This window comes from Gracilinanus agilis, chromosome 6, assembly GCF_016433145.1.
Source record: "Gracilinanus agilis isolate LMUSP501 chromosome 6, AgileGrace, whole genome shotgun sequence".
Taxonomy (NCBI): domain Eukaryota; kingdom Metazoa; phylum Chordata; class Mammalia; order Didelphimorphia; family Didelphidae; genus Gracilinanus; species Gracilinanus agilis.
In genome coordinates this window covers 59,591,066-59,607,300 of record NC_058135.1, presented here as the reverse complement: position 1 = coordinate 59,607,300, position 16,235 = coordinate 59,591,066, and the positions used below count along the sequence as shown (strand labels likewise).

Below are 16,235 nucleotides of genomic sequence, written 5' to 3'. Positions count from 1 at the left end.
CAGAGAGAGCCCACCTCTGACACATACAGAATATTCAAGCCTAGAGAAGTCACTTAATTTCTCAGTTACGGTCTATATGGATAATTATATATCTAGACCTTTCCTAGACTCCCTCCCCATTCCACATTTCTGGATAAGTCTTTTTTTTTTCCTTTAAATCTTACTTTCTATCTCTGAATCTATATTAAGACTCCAAAGAAGAGCGGTAAGAGCTAGGCAATTGGGATTAAGTGACTTGTCCAGGATCACATAGCCAGGAAGTACCTAAGGCCAAATTTGAACCCAGGTCCTTCCAACTCCAGGCCTGATACTCTATCCACTGAGCCACCAAGCTTCCCCTCTGTATAGGTCTCAGAAACAATTTGCTTTCATTCAGTTCTGTAGACTGAGGCAGACTTCCTGGCATCACAGAAGTCCAATCCAAGACCCTGGTGTTCACTACTACAGTCACAATCCCTAAAGCTTCATAATTCCAATTTCACAAAGATGACATGATGTTACTAACTAGAATCATAAAATCTTAATTGTTGGCTTTAGAGGTCATTCACTCCAAGTCCCTTTGTTCAGCCCATCAGAACTGGGCATAGGACACCAGCCTCTTGGCTCTTACTCTCATGCCCACCATGTTGGGCTCTTTCCCCTATATTGGCTAAAGAAGAAGTCAAGCAGAATAAATCTCATCATCTCTCTTCTACCTGAAAATCATTCAAATCAACTTGAGGTAATTAGGTAGCCTAGTAGATAGAGCACAGAGCTTGGAGCTAGGAAGCCTGAGTTTAAATCCTACCTCTGATACCTAAAATTTATGTGTTCTTCCCAGTCTAAGTGTCTCCTCCTGTAAAATAGGGATGATAAACAGCATCTACCTCATGGCATTGTGGTGAAGATTAAATGAGAGCACATGTTCCATGCTAGGCTGACGATAGCTCTTATCATTTCTATTGGCCTCCGTAGGAATTTTATGACTTAGAACCATAAAATAAAAATATCACCCAGAATTCTGCCTCTGCAAGGACTAGAAAGACGCTTCTGACGAGAGCATGGAGATCCATCCTTCTGATGCCTTCAATGACTCTGGCTCCCACATTGGCCAAGCTCCTCTACTCAAAAGTGTTTCACCTGTAAACACCTGGACCTGGCAGCTCAGAAAATGGGGTGGCCAGGGGAAGTCCAGTGGGTCTCTGAAGGTTCCTGTGAGATGAGAATAAAAACAGCCTACCTGCCTCCCAGGACTCTTGTTTGGATCAAATGAGATAATATCTGCAGGGTACTTAGCATCATGCCTGGCATATAGTAAACACTTCATAAGTGTTAGCTATTATTATTATTATTGTTCATTATAATCTTATATCTGGGGCAGCTGGGTGGTACAGTGGATAGAGCACTGGATCTGAAGTCAGAAAGATCTGCATTCAAATACAGCCTCAGGCACTTACTAGCTGTGTGACTCCGGGCAAGTCACTTAACCTTGTTTGTCTCAGTTTCCTCATCTGTAAAATGTCTGGAATAGGAAATGACAAACCACTCTAATATCTTTACCAGATAAGGTCAGTGAGAATCGGACCCAACTGAAACAAATGAAAAAAGTATTATTAATCATTGCTTCCTTATACATCATATATAAATGCACTTCTGGGAAACTTTAGACATAGACTTCTCAGAGACAGAAGGGATCTATTGGCCATCTAGAATAAACCATATCTGAACAAGGTTCTCCTAGATAAGTTGTTCAGACTTTAACTAAAGACATTGAAGGAAAGGGAACCCACTATCCCCATGCCTCTCTGTGAGACCCTCAATCCCATTTTGGGATGGTTTTAGCTATTAAATTTTTTTTCCTGACATCAAATCTAAATTTGGCCCTTAGCTACCTGGACCTGTAGCCCCTAATTCTGTCTTCTGGGGTCAAGCAGAATAAGTCTAATTCCTTTTCCATATGACAATTCTTCAGATCCTTTAAGACAACCATTAAGTGGACCACTATCCCCACCCTCTAATAGCCAATCTCATGTCATTTCTATTGCCTTCAAATGATTCTCAAAAGGCATGGTGGCAATTCTATTTACCCTACTAGATGCTCTTTTCTAGACAGTTTCTATTTTATCAATAGCTCTTCCTAAAATATGGTGCCCTGCACATGACCATGGCTAAAATGTGATTCATGTGATTTGACCTGGCTAAGAAGAAACAGGACTTTCAAGCTCCTAGTCATGGACCTTCTGCTTCTCTTAATGCAGCTTTTCTTAGCTGACATAGCTCATCATTGATTCATTCTATGTTGGCAGACTACTAAAATCCCTTGATCTTTTTCATATGAAATACCAGTGACACCTCCATCATCTTGCATTTGGGAAATTGGTTTTTTTGAACCCATGTGTAACATTTTGCTTTTATTCAGATTCATCTTATTATTACAGTGATGGTGAACATTTTAGAGGAGTAGGTGATGTGAGAAATGTCTTTAGGTGCTTATGGAGAGGGAGAGGGGAACAGCTAGGCTCCACATCCCTCTGGCTTTCTAGTAACAAACTCTGGCAAACTGTGCTGGGGTGATGGCACATGTGCCCACAGAGAGGGATCTGAATGCCCCCTCTGGCATGCATCCCCAAGGCTCACCACTAAGCATTCTATCCTGTCAAGATTTTGGGGAATCCTGATTTTGCCATCTTGTGTGATGACAGAACTCTATATCCCAGTTGTCTGTCATCTTCAAATTTGATAAGTATGCCATCTATCCTTGAACCCAAGCCATTGATAAAAATATTAGGTAGAATAGAGATAGGCACAGAGCTCTCCACTGTAGACTGCCTTCCAAAGTGACACTGAACCATTCTTAATTGAACTCTTTAGGTTCAATCATTCAATCTGTTCCAAATTCACCCAAATGGACTGTCATCTAGCTCATATCTCTCCATCTTTCTGTAAAAATACTAAGAGTTAGATAAATTCTCTCTAGGGCATTCCTCATATCTATCAAATAGGAAATGAATTTTAATTAGGCATGAATGATTCTTTTTGAAGTCAACCTAATATTCTGTGATCACTGTTTCCTTTTCTATACTCAATAACCACCTTTTCAATAACATGGTCTAAAGGTATACTCTAATTTCAAATTTCACCTCTTTTATGACTGATGCTTTCCCTATCTACCCTACTTGAAGTGATCTCTTGCCTGCACAACTCCTACAGTACTTATTGACTACCATTCCAGTAAATCTTGTGTTAACTTGTGACATCTTGTATTGTCACTCAATTCAAGAAACATTTATTAACTACTTACTATGTGCCAGGCACTGTGCTAAATTCCAACATTTGTATATTGTTTCTTTGCCTCCCCAACCAGACTATAAACTCTTTGGGGACATGAGATTAAGTTATGCTTTTTTGTGTGTGCCTTCATAGTACTCTTCATAGTTCTGGATAAATATGCATTGATTTGATTACATTGGTTTGACTTTACTGCATGACAAGATTAGACTTTCCTTGGTGAATGGGCAATAATAATAATGAACCTGGCTACTCTGGGTCCCCCCAGAATCACCCTCTCAACTCCATCTAGATCTATTCCTACCATAAGGAGAGGGAAGATATTTCTTTTTTTCTCCACACTTAGAAGATAGAATAGTCATATGTGCCCCATACAAGTCCAAAAGGAAAATTGTCCATTTCAGCCTATCACTTCATTTCCTTGTCTTTCTGTCCTACTTACTAAATGAGGGGGGGAAAGCATACCCTTGGTCTGTCCAATAGAGTTTACGGTCAATCCAGTCCACAGCAAGACTTTCCGGTGTGTCTATTCCTTCCTGAATGAGTCTTTCACGCTTTGAGCCATCCATATTAGCTCTCTCTATCCACTTCAGTGTTGTGTGTGCAAAGTAAATCTACAAAAGAAAAAACAGGATTCTCTGTCTGATTACTTTGTTTTATAAAAAAAGTTGAAATGTGAGAATAATAAGTTTTTAAATTCCTTTTCTTTTTTATTTTTTTTATGCCTATCTGCAATTTGCTATTTATGGCATGCTAATTCCATCAATTAATTAAGAATCTGACCTTTGAACTTCAATCTGTATTATTTCTACAACCTGCACATTCAAGCAATTAGTGAGAGATGAAATGTGAGCCCACAGCCTCTCAAGTACTGAACTGAGAGTTGGAAAAATAGCCTTCTAGTTCCAGCTCTGCAATGAGCTCACATGATGATCTTGGGTAAGTTATTTAACTCTTCTGTACTCAGAGGTCTGCTAAAGCCAGCTCAAGTCCTATCTAAAGAGAGTCAATTGTTATGTTTCCAATGTGAGGATTTATGTGTCAGAAACAACAAATACTGCAAAGTTGGGCTTAATTTATTATTTTGTTGATTGCCTAAACTTAAGAAGATGATAGAGAAAAGGTTAATATAACTATACTTAAAAGTATAGCATGCTTACTCCCCACTTCCTCCGCCAGAAAACTTCTTATTAAGTGTGCACACCACTTTCTGTCCCTGATTTTCTCCAACTATAAAATAAGAGCTGGACAAGGTGATCACTGAAGTCCTTTCTAGCTCTAAAATTCTACAACTTTCTCCCAAGTAATCCATCATGCCTTCAAAAAGATCCCACTCTGAGGTTCAGGACTGAGATGCTCTTTCTCTATTGCAACAAACTCATGGTAAAGAATCCACAAATCAGGACCCTAAGTAGTATGAAGTGATTGGGTCTTTGTCCCAGGTATTAGATTTAGAGAGCCTGGACAGCACGTTCAATCCTTAAGCAGCTAGAAACAGCAGAGCTTAGCAATAGAAATACTTCATTAAAATAGGAAGCTGTAAGATCATGGATTGATCATGTTCCTCTTATCCTCATGACCAGCATCCCAACTTTCCTTTACCCACCCTTCTGTTGCTCCAGGTGTGTCTTGTGATATTTCCCTGAAGCGCACTCACACACACACACACACGCCTTAGTTATAGCTCTGATAGAACTGCTGAGTTAATAAACAAGAAAAGACCTTGCCATTTTTTCCAGTGGGAAATACAGAATATTTGATTACTTTACTGTCACTATGATCATCCTCAAATTATGATAACTTCATCCAAAAGGAACATTGAAAGGAATTGAATGTCAAATATTTAGTATTTTTAAATTGAGGTGAAATTTTGAAACGATTATAAGCTGTAAAAGTCATCAGGAATTTGCTTACCTGGTGGCAAAAATATTAGCCACATGCAAAAAAATATAGCAAAGTATTAATCATTAGAGAGTTTGGAGTATGTGCCTGGAAAGTGTAGTGGTTACTGGAGGTTACTTCCCTTGAAGTAAAGGAGATGACCAAGGGTAATGCAAACCACATAATACATTCTTTAGACACATTCTCCAGGCATCATAAAAATTTGATCCTAGACTTATTTAAGTGGTTAAATCTAGGTACAAAATTATTCATGGGAAGAAAAGAAGGAAGAAAAAGATAGCTGATACTGCTTTATCACAGAGGTCCAATTTATAATATTAGTTATATATGGCTCTTAATCCCAAATAAATTAAACCAGCACTGATTTGCCTCACTCTCTCATCCATTAACAGGCTGCCTGGAATCATAAGAACTATTCTGTGTTGTCTTCCAATGCTAATTGGAAAGGTCAGGTTGCATACCAATCATATTACAAAAATTGATTCCTTCTTGTCAATTCTATTTTCATTCAACAAATATTTGCTAAGTTTCCCCTATCCTTAAAGCATTGTGCTATACACTGAGGGATATAAAGAAAAAAAAGAGAGATGAAATTTGGACCCTGTCTTCAAAGAGCTTACAATCCAGTGGGCCATGTCTTAACTTATACACAAGTAACAATTCTATTTGACAAGTGTGTAAGAGCTTTCTAAATTAATTAGCCACAGTGCAAACATAATATTACCTATGGGAAAATCTAATGTGATAGAGAATCTCAATTGTCCCTTATGAAATTTTCCAAATGCAAGGTGATATTATTATACCAGAAGACATTTCCATTCTTTGATACCTTAAAAACTGGTGATCTCATATAGGCTCTACTTCTTCTTCTTCTTTTTTTTTTTTTGGTTTGTTTTTTTAAACCCTTAACTTCTGTGTATTGGCTCCTAGGTGGAAGAGTGATAAGGATGGGTAATGGGGGTCAAGTGACTTGTCCAGGGTCACACAGCTGGGAAGTGTCTGAGGCTGGATCCGAACCCAGGACCTCCCATCTCTAGGCCTGACTCTCAATCCACTGAGTTACCCAGCTGCCCCCTAGGCTCTACTTCTAATGCTCTACTTCAATATCAGTATCAGAAGATTATAAGATCTAATAACCCATCCCTATGGTTATTTGGCTTACGAAAAGTCTGGGCACCAAACAATACCATGTCACTATCCCCTCTTCTTATAACTGAATGTATTTTGATGGCTACATGCAGAATTTGTAGGGACTATTCAGAGGATCATTGCCTTGGAACTAGAAAGGATTTCAGAGCCCATAATCTCATTTTACAGATGAATACACTGAGGCTTTGGAGAAAGATGTTTGTTTTTTTCTTTTAAACCCTTACCTTCCATCTTAGAATCACTACTGTATATTGGTTCTAAGGCAGAAGAGTGGTAAGGGCTAGGCAATGGGGGTTAAATGACTTGTCCAGGGTCACATAAGTAGGAAGAGTCTGAAGCCAGATTTGAACTGAGGACCTCCAATCTCTAGGCCTGGCTCTTCATCTACTGAGCTTCCCAGTTGTTCCTGAAAGGTGTTTAAATGACTATGACTTGCCCAAGATCTCATGAGTGGTAAGAGTCCAGAGAAAAAAAATTTAGATCCAGGTCCTTTTTTTTTTTTTTTAAAGCTGTACTGCCTTGCCCTGCCAAACATTTTCTAAACAGCTATGTGACACATTCACTAGACCAAGAAATATATGGGTGAATATTTAACAGATTAATTGCAATTGACATTACTATTATTTGATGATAATTATTTGATTATTATTCATTGAGAATAATTAAAAGGCAGTTGAGAGCATATCCCTGTGAGATACACAAAGTTTTCATGTTTCAGAATTAGGTAAGTCCTTCTGTAAGGCAAACTTGGATGATTCACATACAATGAACCACAATGTTCATAGATTGCCAAGATGAAAAGAAAGATAACTGTATTTTGGACTCTAAGACTAACTCTATCCATTCTTCCATATTGCCTCTCTTTATAAGGCTACCCAAAATGCAAATGGAAAGACTAAAATATCTATGGGGTAAAATATCTAAAATATCTGAGCTTCAAGTCCCAAGATTTCCCAACATCTCAGTTCCTTCTCCTTCCCCCTTAGTCCAATGCACAATCAAGGTCACCTATTAGGATTAGGGGCAGAAGACACAAGTCCTGAAAAAAGCACAACAGAGCTGTCCTCACAGCAATTCCAAATCCTCTCATTTTTAAAGCCTTACCTTATTTTCAACCGGATCATGATCTAAAGCTAAGACTACTCCCATCTGCCGGCTGAGCAGGCTTTCATAACTCGTCCCGTCAAAGTGGATGCGTCGAATATCATGCATGTTGGCAAACAGCAAGAAGGGCTGGGGTCCTGCTAACCAAATTCCATTTGTGACTTCATTTGCTAGATATCATCATATCTCTGAATTATGTCTTACGCCCCTCCCTGCTGACTAAAATTACATGCTTAGAGATTCATCCTTTAGACCAATCAAGCCCTCTGCAAATACGTTCATTTAATAGTTAGAATAAGTTTGCAAAAGCACTTTACAAATTTTATCTCATTTGATCCTCATAACAACCCCAGGAGGAAGTAGATGCAATTATTATCCCCATAAAGAAACTGAGGCAGAGATTAAGAAATGTTTCCAGAATCACACAGCTATCTTCTTTTACTAACTAGCACTCATTTATCACTTTAATATTTGCAGAGCACTTTACAAATATCTCATTTGATCCTCACAACAATCCCAAGAGGTAGATGAAATTATTATCCCCATTTTACAGATAAAGGAACTGAGAAAGGGGTTAAGAGACTTGCCCAGGATCACACAAGTATCTCCTTTTAGTAACTAGCACTGATACATCACTTCAGTGTTTGCAGAGCACTTTACAAATGTTATCTCATTTGGTCCTCATATCAACCCTGAAAAGTAGCACTATTGAGATGATTAATGAAATAAGATATAATATACTCTATTAATATTGATTACTAAAATCACTGTTATTAATCATATTATTGTTATGTTGGTGTTAATAACTAGCACTTATATATCATTTTGATGTTTGCAGAGAACTTTGCAGATATTATGTCATTTTATCCTCATGACAATACTGGAAAGGAGCACTATTGCTATTATTAATTCAATAATATGTAAAACACAGTATTGATATGTATTTAATAATAATCATTATCAATAACATTATTATTATTGTGCTATTATTATCTTCATTTTATAAAAATCAGAAATTAAAGCAAAGGTTAAAAGACTTGTCCAGGATCACACAATTTTTTCATTTAATAACTAGTACTTATATTTCACTTTATTGTCTTCAGAGCTCTTTACAAATATCTCATTTGATCCTCACAACAAACCTGGAGGGAGGTGCTATTATTATTATTCAATAATATATAACATACTCTTAATGTTGATTAATGATATAGTTATTTTTAATTATATTGTTATGGTGTTGTTATTATTCCCATTTTACAGATGAGGAAACTGAGTTAGAGGTTAAGTGACTTACCCAGGGTCATACAGCTAGTAAACATCTGGAACCACATTTGAACTCAGTTCTTCCTAAGCTCCAGTTCAGGGCCTCCTAGCTACCACTAAATACGCTTACTCCTGAGAGGGAGTCATTAATACTTCAAGGTGAATGAGTTGAAATGAGTAGTGGGATGGCTGAATGAATGAATGAATGAATGAATTATAAGTAGCTTCCAAAGTCATCTAGTTAAACCCCTGCCTTAAGAGGAATGTTCTCTTTAATAGCCCTGATAAGGAATATTAAGTTATTAATATTATTATCCCTGATAAGGGATGTTAATGGCAACTAGGTGACACAGTAGAGAGAGTGCCCATCCTGGAGTCAGTCAAATCCAGGCTTAGACACTTATTATGACCCTGGGCAAGTCACTTAACCCTCACTGCCTCAGTTACTCATCTATAAAATGGGCTGAAGAAGGAAATTGCTCTAGTATCTGCCAAGAAAACTCCGAATGGGATATCAAAAAGTCAGTTACAACTAACAAATGAACAACAGCAAGGAACATTAAAACTCCCAACCATAATCCTTCTGTGATGGAGAATTGACTGGAACCTGGAAAAGGAAAAGAACTGAGAGGGGGACCTGGCCTTAAAGGGGAGGAAACACACACACACAAACACACACACACAATGGAGTAGGAGGCACCAAACACAATCCCAACTCAGTTCTGAATTTTGCCTGGGGCTTGTCCCATCTGCCACACATCATCCCTTGATGACAGTCTTGCCACCAAAGTTCTTAATAAACAAGTCACAGTGCCATGAAGGATCCTGGGGAATAGAAAAGGAGGTCTTCCTTTTTTTGTGGTTTTTAAGCACAAGGAAGTTCACTTACTCAAGGTCACACAGATAGTCAAGAGGAAAGTTAATATTTGGACCTAGATCCAAAGCTTGTTCTGTTACACAATGTGGCTTTTTAAAAAATCTCCTACCTCCATTTGTTTAGATTAGAATATATAAATGTGACCCCCTCCAGGTCTGGGCAGTTCTGGGCAAGTGGACAAGAAGATTCATTCACAGAAAGCTACACAATTGTTTTAAAGCTCCATGATTGTTTTTCATTTCCCAGATTCTGCCACAATGACAGGGATGCTGGTAAACTAGAGTCCTTTGAGGGAGGAACAAGGCAAACCCTGCAGAATCAGCACATTGTCTTTAATTATATTGTTAATGAGCCATCAGGAAATATCAGAACCATTTGGTATATGTCAGAGATTGTCAGGAATATTGATAGAAGAACTACCTTAGGGGAAGACAAATAGATAGAGTGGAGAGAGCACTGAGTCTAAATTCAGGAAAACTTGCTTTCAAATCTGGCCATAGATTCTAATACACTGCTGGTGGAGTTGTGAATTGGTCCAACCATTCTGGAAGGCAATTTGGAACTATGCACAAAGGGTGCGAAGAGACTGTCTGCCCTTTGATCCAGCCATACCACTGCTGGGTTTGTACCCTAAAGAGATAATAAGGAAAAATACTTGTACAAAAATATTCATAGCTATGGTCTTTGTGGTGGCAAAAAACTGGAAAATGCCCTTCTATTCGGGAATGGCTGAACAAATTGTGGAATCTGTTGGTGATGAAATACTATTGTGTTATAAGGAATAATGAACTGGAGGGATTCCATGTGAACTGGAACGACCTCCAGGAATTGATGCAGAGTGAAAGGAGCAGAACCGGGAGAACATTATACACAGAGACAGATACATTATGGCACAATCGAATGTAACAGACTTTTCTACTAGCAGCAATGCAATGATTAGGACAATCCAGAGGAATTTATGAGAAGGAACACTATCCACATCCAGAGAAAGAAGTATGGGAGTAGAAACATATTAGAAAAATATATGATCGATCACATAGTTCAATAGGGATACGATTAGAGTTTTGATGTTAAAGGATCACTCTATTGCAAATGTGAATAACATAGAAATAGGTTTTGAACAAATGATACATGTATATAATAACCCAGAAGAACTGTTTGTCCCCTTTGGGAGGGGGGAGGAGAGAGCAGGGGTAGGGGGATTATGAATCATGTAACCATGGAAAAATATTCTAAATAAAAATTAAAAAGAAGAAAAAAAGAGAAAAAAAACTTTCAAATCTGACCATAGACACTAGCTCTGTGACCCTGGGCAAAGCATTTAACATCAGTTTGCCTCAGTTTCTCCATCTCTAAAATGGGGATAATTATAGCTCTTGCCTCCTAGGGTTGTTGTGAGGAACAAGTAAGGTAATCATTGCATATGTACCTGGCACAGAGTAAGAGCTCTGGAAATGTTAGCTATTATTATTATTATCAAATGAGATAATATTTGCAAAAGCGCTTGGCATGTAGTAGGCATTTTTAATGCTTGTTTATTTCCTTATTTTGGAGGAAAAAAATTATCAATGAAGCAAAGCATTTCAATAGGGATGAAAGAGAAATTATCAGGCTCTTAATATTATAGTTTCTCCAAGGTGTTTAAAGTAAAACTAAACAATCAACAGAGCAGTTAGGTGGCTCAGTGGATAGAGCACCAGTCCTGGAGCAAGGAAGTCCTGAATTTAAATCTGAACTCAGACACTTTCAAGCTGTGTGACCCTGGGCAAGTCACTTAACTCTATTGGTCTCAGTTTCTTTATGTGTAAAATGGAAATAATAACAACATCATAACAATATAATTAAAAATAACTATATCATTAATCCACATTAAGTGTATATTATATATTATTGAATTATAATAATACTTCCCTGTTTTGTTTTGTTCCCACGTTTGTTGTGAGGATCAAATGAGATAATATTTGTAAAGAGCTCTGAAGACAATGAAGTGATATATAAGTATATACTTCCCCTCCTAGTATCCTTGCCAAGAAAACTCCAAATGGATTCACAAAGAGTCAGACACAATGAAAACAAATGAATAAAAATGACAACAAAACAATGAACAATTGTTATTAAGTGGTGTGCAAAATAGTGCCAGGACCTAGAGGGCTTAATGGAGGAACTGATACCTGGGTCCTATAGAGGACCCTTTAACATAGACATCAATGATCCTGGAGGCTTGGGAGCACTTGCTTCTTCTTTTTTTTTTTAAACCCTTACCTTCCAGCTTAGAATCCATACAAGTATTGATTCCAAGGTAGAAGAGCAATAAGAGCTAGGCAATGGGAGTTAAGTGACTTGCCCAGGGTCACACAGCCAGAAAGTGTCTGAGGCCAGATTTGAACTCCTGTCTTCCTCAATCCAGGTCTGGCACTCTATCCACTGTGACTCCAATGTGGGTTCTAAAATGAATAATTTGACAGTTGTGTAGAGAATGGATTGGAGAGGGGGAAGACTGAAGGTAGGGAGGCTAATTAGAAGACTACAGTAAAAAATAGAGGTGAAGGAGGTGATGAGTGCCTGGGCTACAAGTAGTTGTGGCATAAAGTACAGTCAATCAGCCTATATTAAGTGCCTAATATGTGCCAGGCAGGTGCTAAGGTCAGAAAAGGTTATTATTGTAAAAAGATGATAAGTAGTTGAAATCAACAAGACCTTCCTCCCTCCATACAAGTTCATTTTTCAGACCCAATGATACCAACCTGTAGCCTTGCAGCCCTTTTGATCCTGCTGTAGCTCATATCCAGGAAGGCAACCACATTCCCATGACACTGGACTTAAAGGGGTGCAAATCTGGCTGCATCCACCATTATCTAGTGATGAACAACCTTTTAAAAGAACAATTTCAGTCTTAATTCTATGGTGTTCAAAAACTAAAAAGTGTCCTTCATTCATAAAATGCCAAAGATATAATTTTGATGACTTTCTCCTTTTTAAAATAATTTATCACCTAAGCTGTGCCCATTAACCTGGACCATGCAAGGTTCAATCAATTAATAAACATTTATTAAATACCTACTATGTGCCAATCACTGTACTAAGTAAGTACTGGGGATACAATAAGAGGCAAAAGACAGCCCCTGCCCTCAAAGAGCTCACAATCTAATGGAAGAGTTTGGTTTAATGAGTTCGATCTTTCTTTAACCAATCAATCAGTATAGCTAAAATCAAGCTGATTCCTCAGCAATCAAGAAGAGCAACACACAAAGTTTCACTTCTTCAAATCTCAGCTATAATCTCACCTTTTGCAAGATTTACTAATCCCTACTAATGCTGGTACTAAAATTATGTTCAATTTGCTTCTCTAGACATCTTGCTTGTACCTAGTTACTTGTAGGTTGTCTCCCCCATTAGATGGTGGGCTCCTCGAGGGCAGGGACTATTTTTGCCTTTCTTTTTACACCACAGTGCTTAGCACAGTGCCTGGTCCCTGGAAAGGATTTAATCCCCTCTAATTGACTTGACTTCCTTGAAACACTCTACCTCCAAATGGCTCTTTCTTTTCTACTCCTCTAAGCTCACTGTAGAGCAGATACACTGGCTATAGTCTAGAATTTTAGCTTAAATTTTTACTGGTTTCTGGGAGATAGTGTGGAGTATTGGACTTGGGGTCAGGAATACATCTATATTCTAGATTACATTTATAAAGGGCTTTAAGTTTTGCAAATCACATTACAAATGTTATCTCATTTTATCCTCACACCAACCTTGGGAGGAAAGTGCTATTGTTATTATTCCCATCTTACAGAAAAAAAACAAAACAAGGCAGGTAGAGATTGTGTCATGCCCAGTTTGTGAGTGTCTGAGCCTAGATTTGAGATCAGGTCTTGCTAACTCCTGTTCTACTATTCTATCCAATGTGAGACCCCACTTCAAATTCTCACTAGCTGTGATACCTTTGGCAAGCACTTAACCTCTCTGTGCCTCAGTTTACTGATTTGTAAAATGAGAGATTAGACTTAGAGGCCCTTTTCAGTTTTAAATCTACCATCCTATGACCTTTCCTTTCCCAAGGGGCCATACTCTTTTGATTTCATGAATTTTATATCTTATCTTTCTCGGTTTCTTCTTGTCAATGAATCAAGATAGAGATTCAAATATGATTTAACCAGAACTAAGGCTCTCCCTTTTCTGTTTTTGTATCATGACCAGTCTCCTACCAACATTAGCCTCTATGTGGACTAAGCTAAAAAAGGAAAGATGAGACAGTTGAAAGGGGGAAGTCAAGAGGGAGTTACATATTGCATAAACAAATTACATATGATCTACCATTTAACAACTCTTCAAGCCAATATGCTGAAGGTCTACTTTAGGGATGAGATCATGAAAGTCTTTTTTTAAATCCTTACCTTCTGTCTTAGAATCAATACTAAGTATCAGTTCCAAGGCAGAAGAGAAATAAGAGGTAGGCAAGGGGGTTAAATGACTTGCCCAAGATCACACAGCTAGAATGTGCCTATGGACCTTCCATCTTTTGACGTGGCTCTCTATAGACTGAGCCACCTAGCCACTCTGCAAGCTAATGTCTTAAATCCAATCTAGTTGAACATATTTACCACTGCATGTTTTTCCATCTTTCTCAAGCACTGATCCTTCAGGACAAAAACACGTGGGACCATCTGATGTCATGACACATCCATGGCTGCAGCCAGTGTTGTTGCTTACACAGGAAACTAGCTCTAGTTTGAGAGAGAAGATTATAGTTAGTGTTCCATCAAGCTGACTGCTATTTATTTAAAATCAATGACTAGGGCATGGGTTGAGGCGGACATGATTGGGGATGTAGACATGAAACTACCACACCAATGCAACTATCAACAATTTGGAAATAGGTCTTGATCAATGACACATGTTAAAACCAGTGGAAATGTGCATTGGCCATGGGTGGGGGGAGTGCGGGGGGTGAAGAGGAAAGTAGGAGCATGAATCATGTAACCATGTTAAAAATGAATATTAATAAATGTTTAAAATAAATAAATAAATAAAATCAATGACTAGGAAACCACAAGGGCTTTTCTGGAAAACCTGAGTTAAATAAAGGACAGATTATTTACAACTACTAGTGTTAGGGTAGGTGTAAAAAGAAAGGGAATATTTATATTTAAATATATTTAAAAAGGACTTTTGGAACTACAAACTCTTGATTTCCTTTAAATTATTTTTCTCTCAAATACTACTTTTTTTTTTAAATCCTTACCTTTCATCTTGGAATCAATACTATGTTTTGGTTCCAAGGCAGAAAAGCAGTAAGGGCAAGACAACATGGGTTAAGTGACTTGCCTAGGATCACACAACTGGGAAGTGTCTGAGGCCAGATTTGAACCCAGGACCTCCTGCCTGTAGCCACCTAGCTGCCCTCTCAAATACTGCTTTAATGATCATTAGCATTATTTATTTAATTCTAAACTTTTTATTTATAAATTTATTGATATTAATATTTAATCAATACTGAATTATATTATATTCTTAAAATAAAAATTATAATTTTATATAAAATATTTTTATAAAAAATTATATTAATAAAATGATTAATTGGTTAGATTAATTAAAACACAATTAATTTTAGATTTTAAATTTTAGAAATTTTAATTTTAATTTCAAAAATAATAATTAAATAAAACTTAACCAATAATTAATATTAATAATATTATATATTTTATTGAATAATCATTTGCCATTTAATAATCATCAGGCAATTATGGCATTTGTCAACACTGAAATCTGCCAGGCATACTCTTCTGGGCCTTCTCAAGGCCATAGTGGCATTATTTCTGCAGAATGCGATAGCTGATATTTTATGACATTATTGCTCATTTGGAGGCACAATCCTCCCCAATAATAGCCACAGAATTTTGAGATGGCAGAGACTATTTAATGATGATGGGCCCCTCGTGTGTTTTTCCCTGAACTACTCTCCCAACATAGTGACACCATCTCCTCCATAGTTGCTGTGGCTGCATTTTTGCCCAAGAGTGGAAAACTTGTTTCCTGAGGGAAGTCTGGCTTCACCTCCCTTCTGCCACAAGTCTTCCACTTTGTACCTTTCCTTCCCTTTCTTGATTCTCCCCCTAGCTTGCCTCTCCCACGTCTAGGATTCTTCCTAAGCCAAAGAAGATGCAATTCTAAGTGTTGTCATTGTTGTCTATTCATTTCAGTCACGTCTCATCTTCTGGGACCCCATTTTGGAGTTTTCTCAGCAAAGATACTGGAATGGTTTGCTGGTTCCTTCTCCAGCTTATTTGACAGATGACAAACAGAGGTAAATAGGTTCAAATGACTTGCCTAGGGCCACACAGCTAATCTGAGGCTTGATTTGAACTTGTGAATCATGAAGAAGTCTTCCTGATTCCATGCCCAATGCTCTCTCCACTGCAGCACCTAGCAACTCTGAGAATTTTTGCTATTTAACACAGCCTTGTTTTGTTTTAATTAAAACAAAATTAGGAATCGTCTCCCTTTTTAAAAAATCCTTACTTTCTATCTTAGAATCAATACTCACTCTCAGTTCCAAGACAGAAGAGCAATAAGGATTAGACAACTGCGGTTAAGTGACTTACCCAATGTCACATTTAAGTATCAGAGGTCAAATTTGAACCCAGCGCCTCCTTTCTCCAGACCTGGCTCTCTATCC

The 16,235-nt window shown here is 37.7% G+C and overlaps 1 protein-coding gene across 5 annotated transcripts in view; it reads right to left on the bottom strand.

The window, feature by feature from the left end:
* Nucleotides 1-16,235, bottom strand: part of EGF (epidermal growth factor) — a 114,516-nt gene that overhangs the window by 63,088 nt on the left and 35,193 nt on the right. For 3 of the 5 annotated variants that reach the window (XM_044682433.1, XM_044682438.1, XM_044682435.1), the window contains 4 exons: nt 14,161-14,283; nt 12,307-12,432; nt 7,423-7,562; nt 3,733-3,881 (listed from right to left, as the gene is read on the bottom strand). In XM_044682433.1, the coding sequence (XP_044538368.1) occupies nt 3,733-3,881; nt 7,423-7,562; nt 12,307-12,432; nt 14,161-14,283 (538 nt within the window). The remainder of the gene's footprint in view (nt 1-3,732; nt 3,882-7,422; nt 7,563-12,306; nt 12,433-14,160; nt 14,284-16,235) is intronic. The other 2 variants (XM_044682432.1, XM_044682434.1) reach the window with 2 other exon arrangements.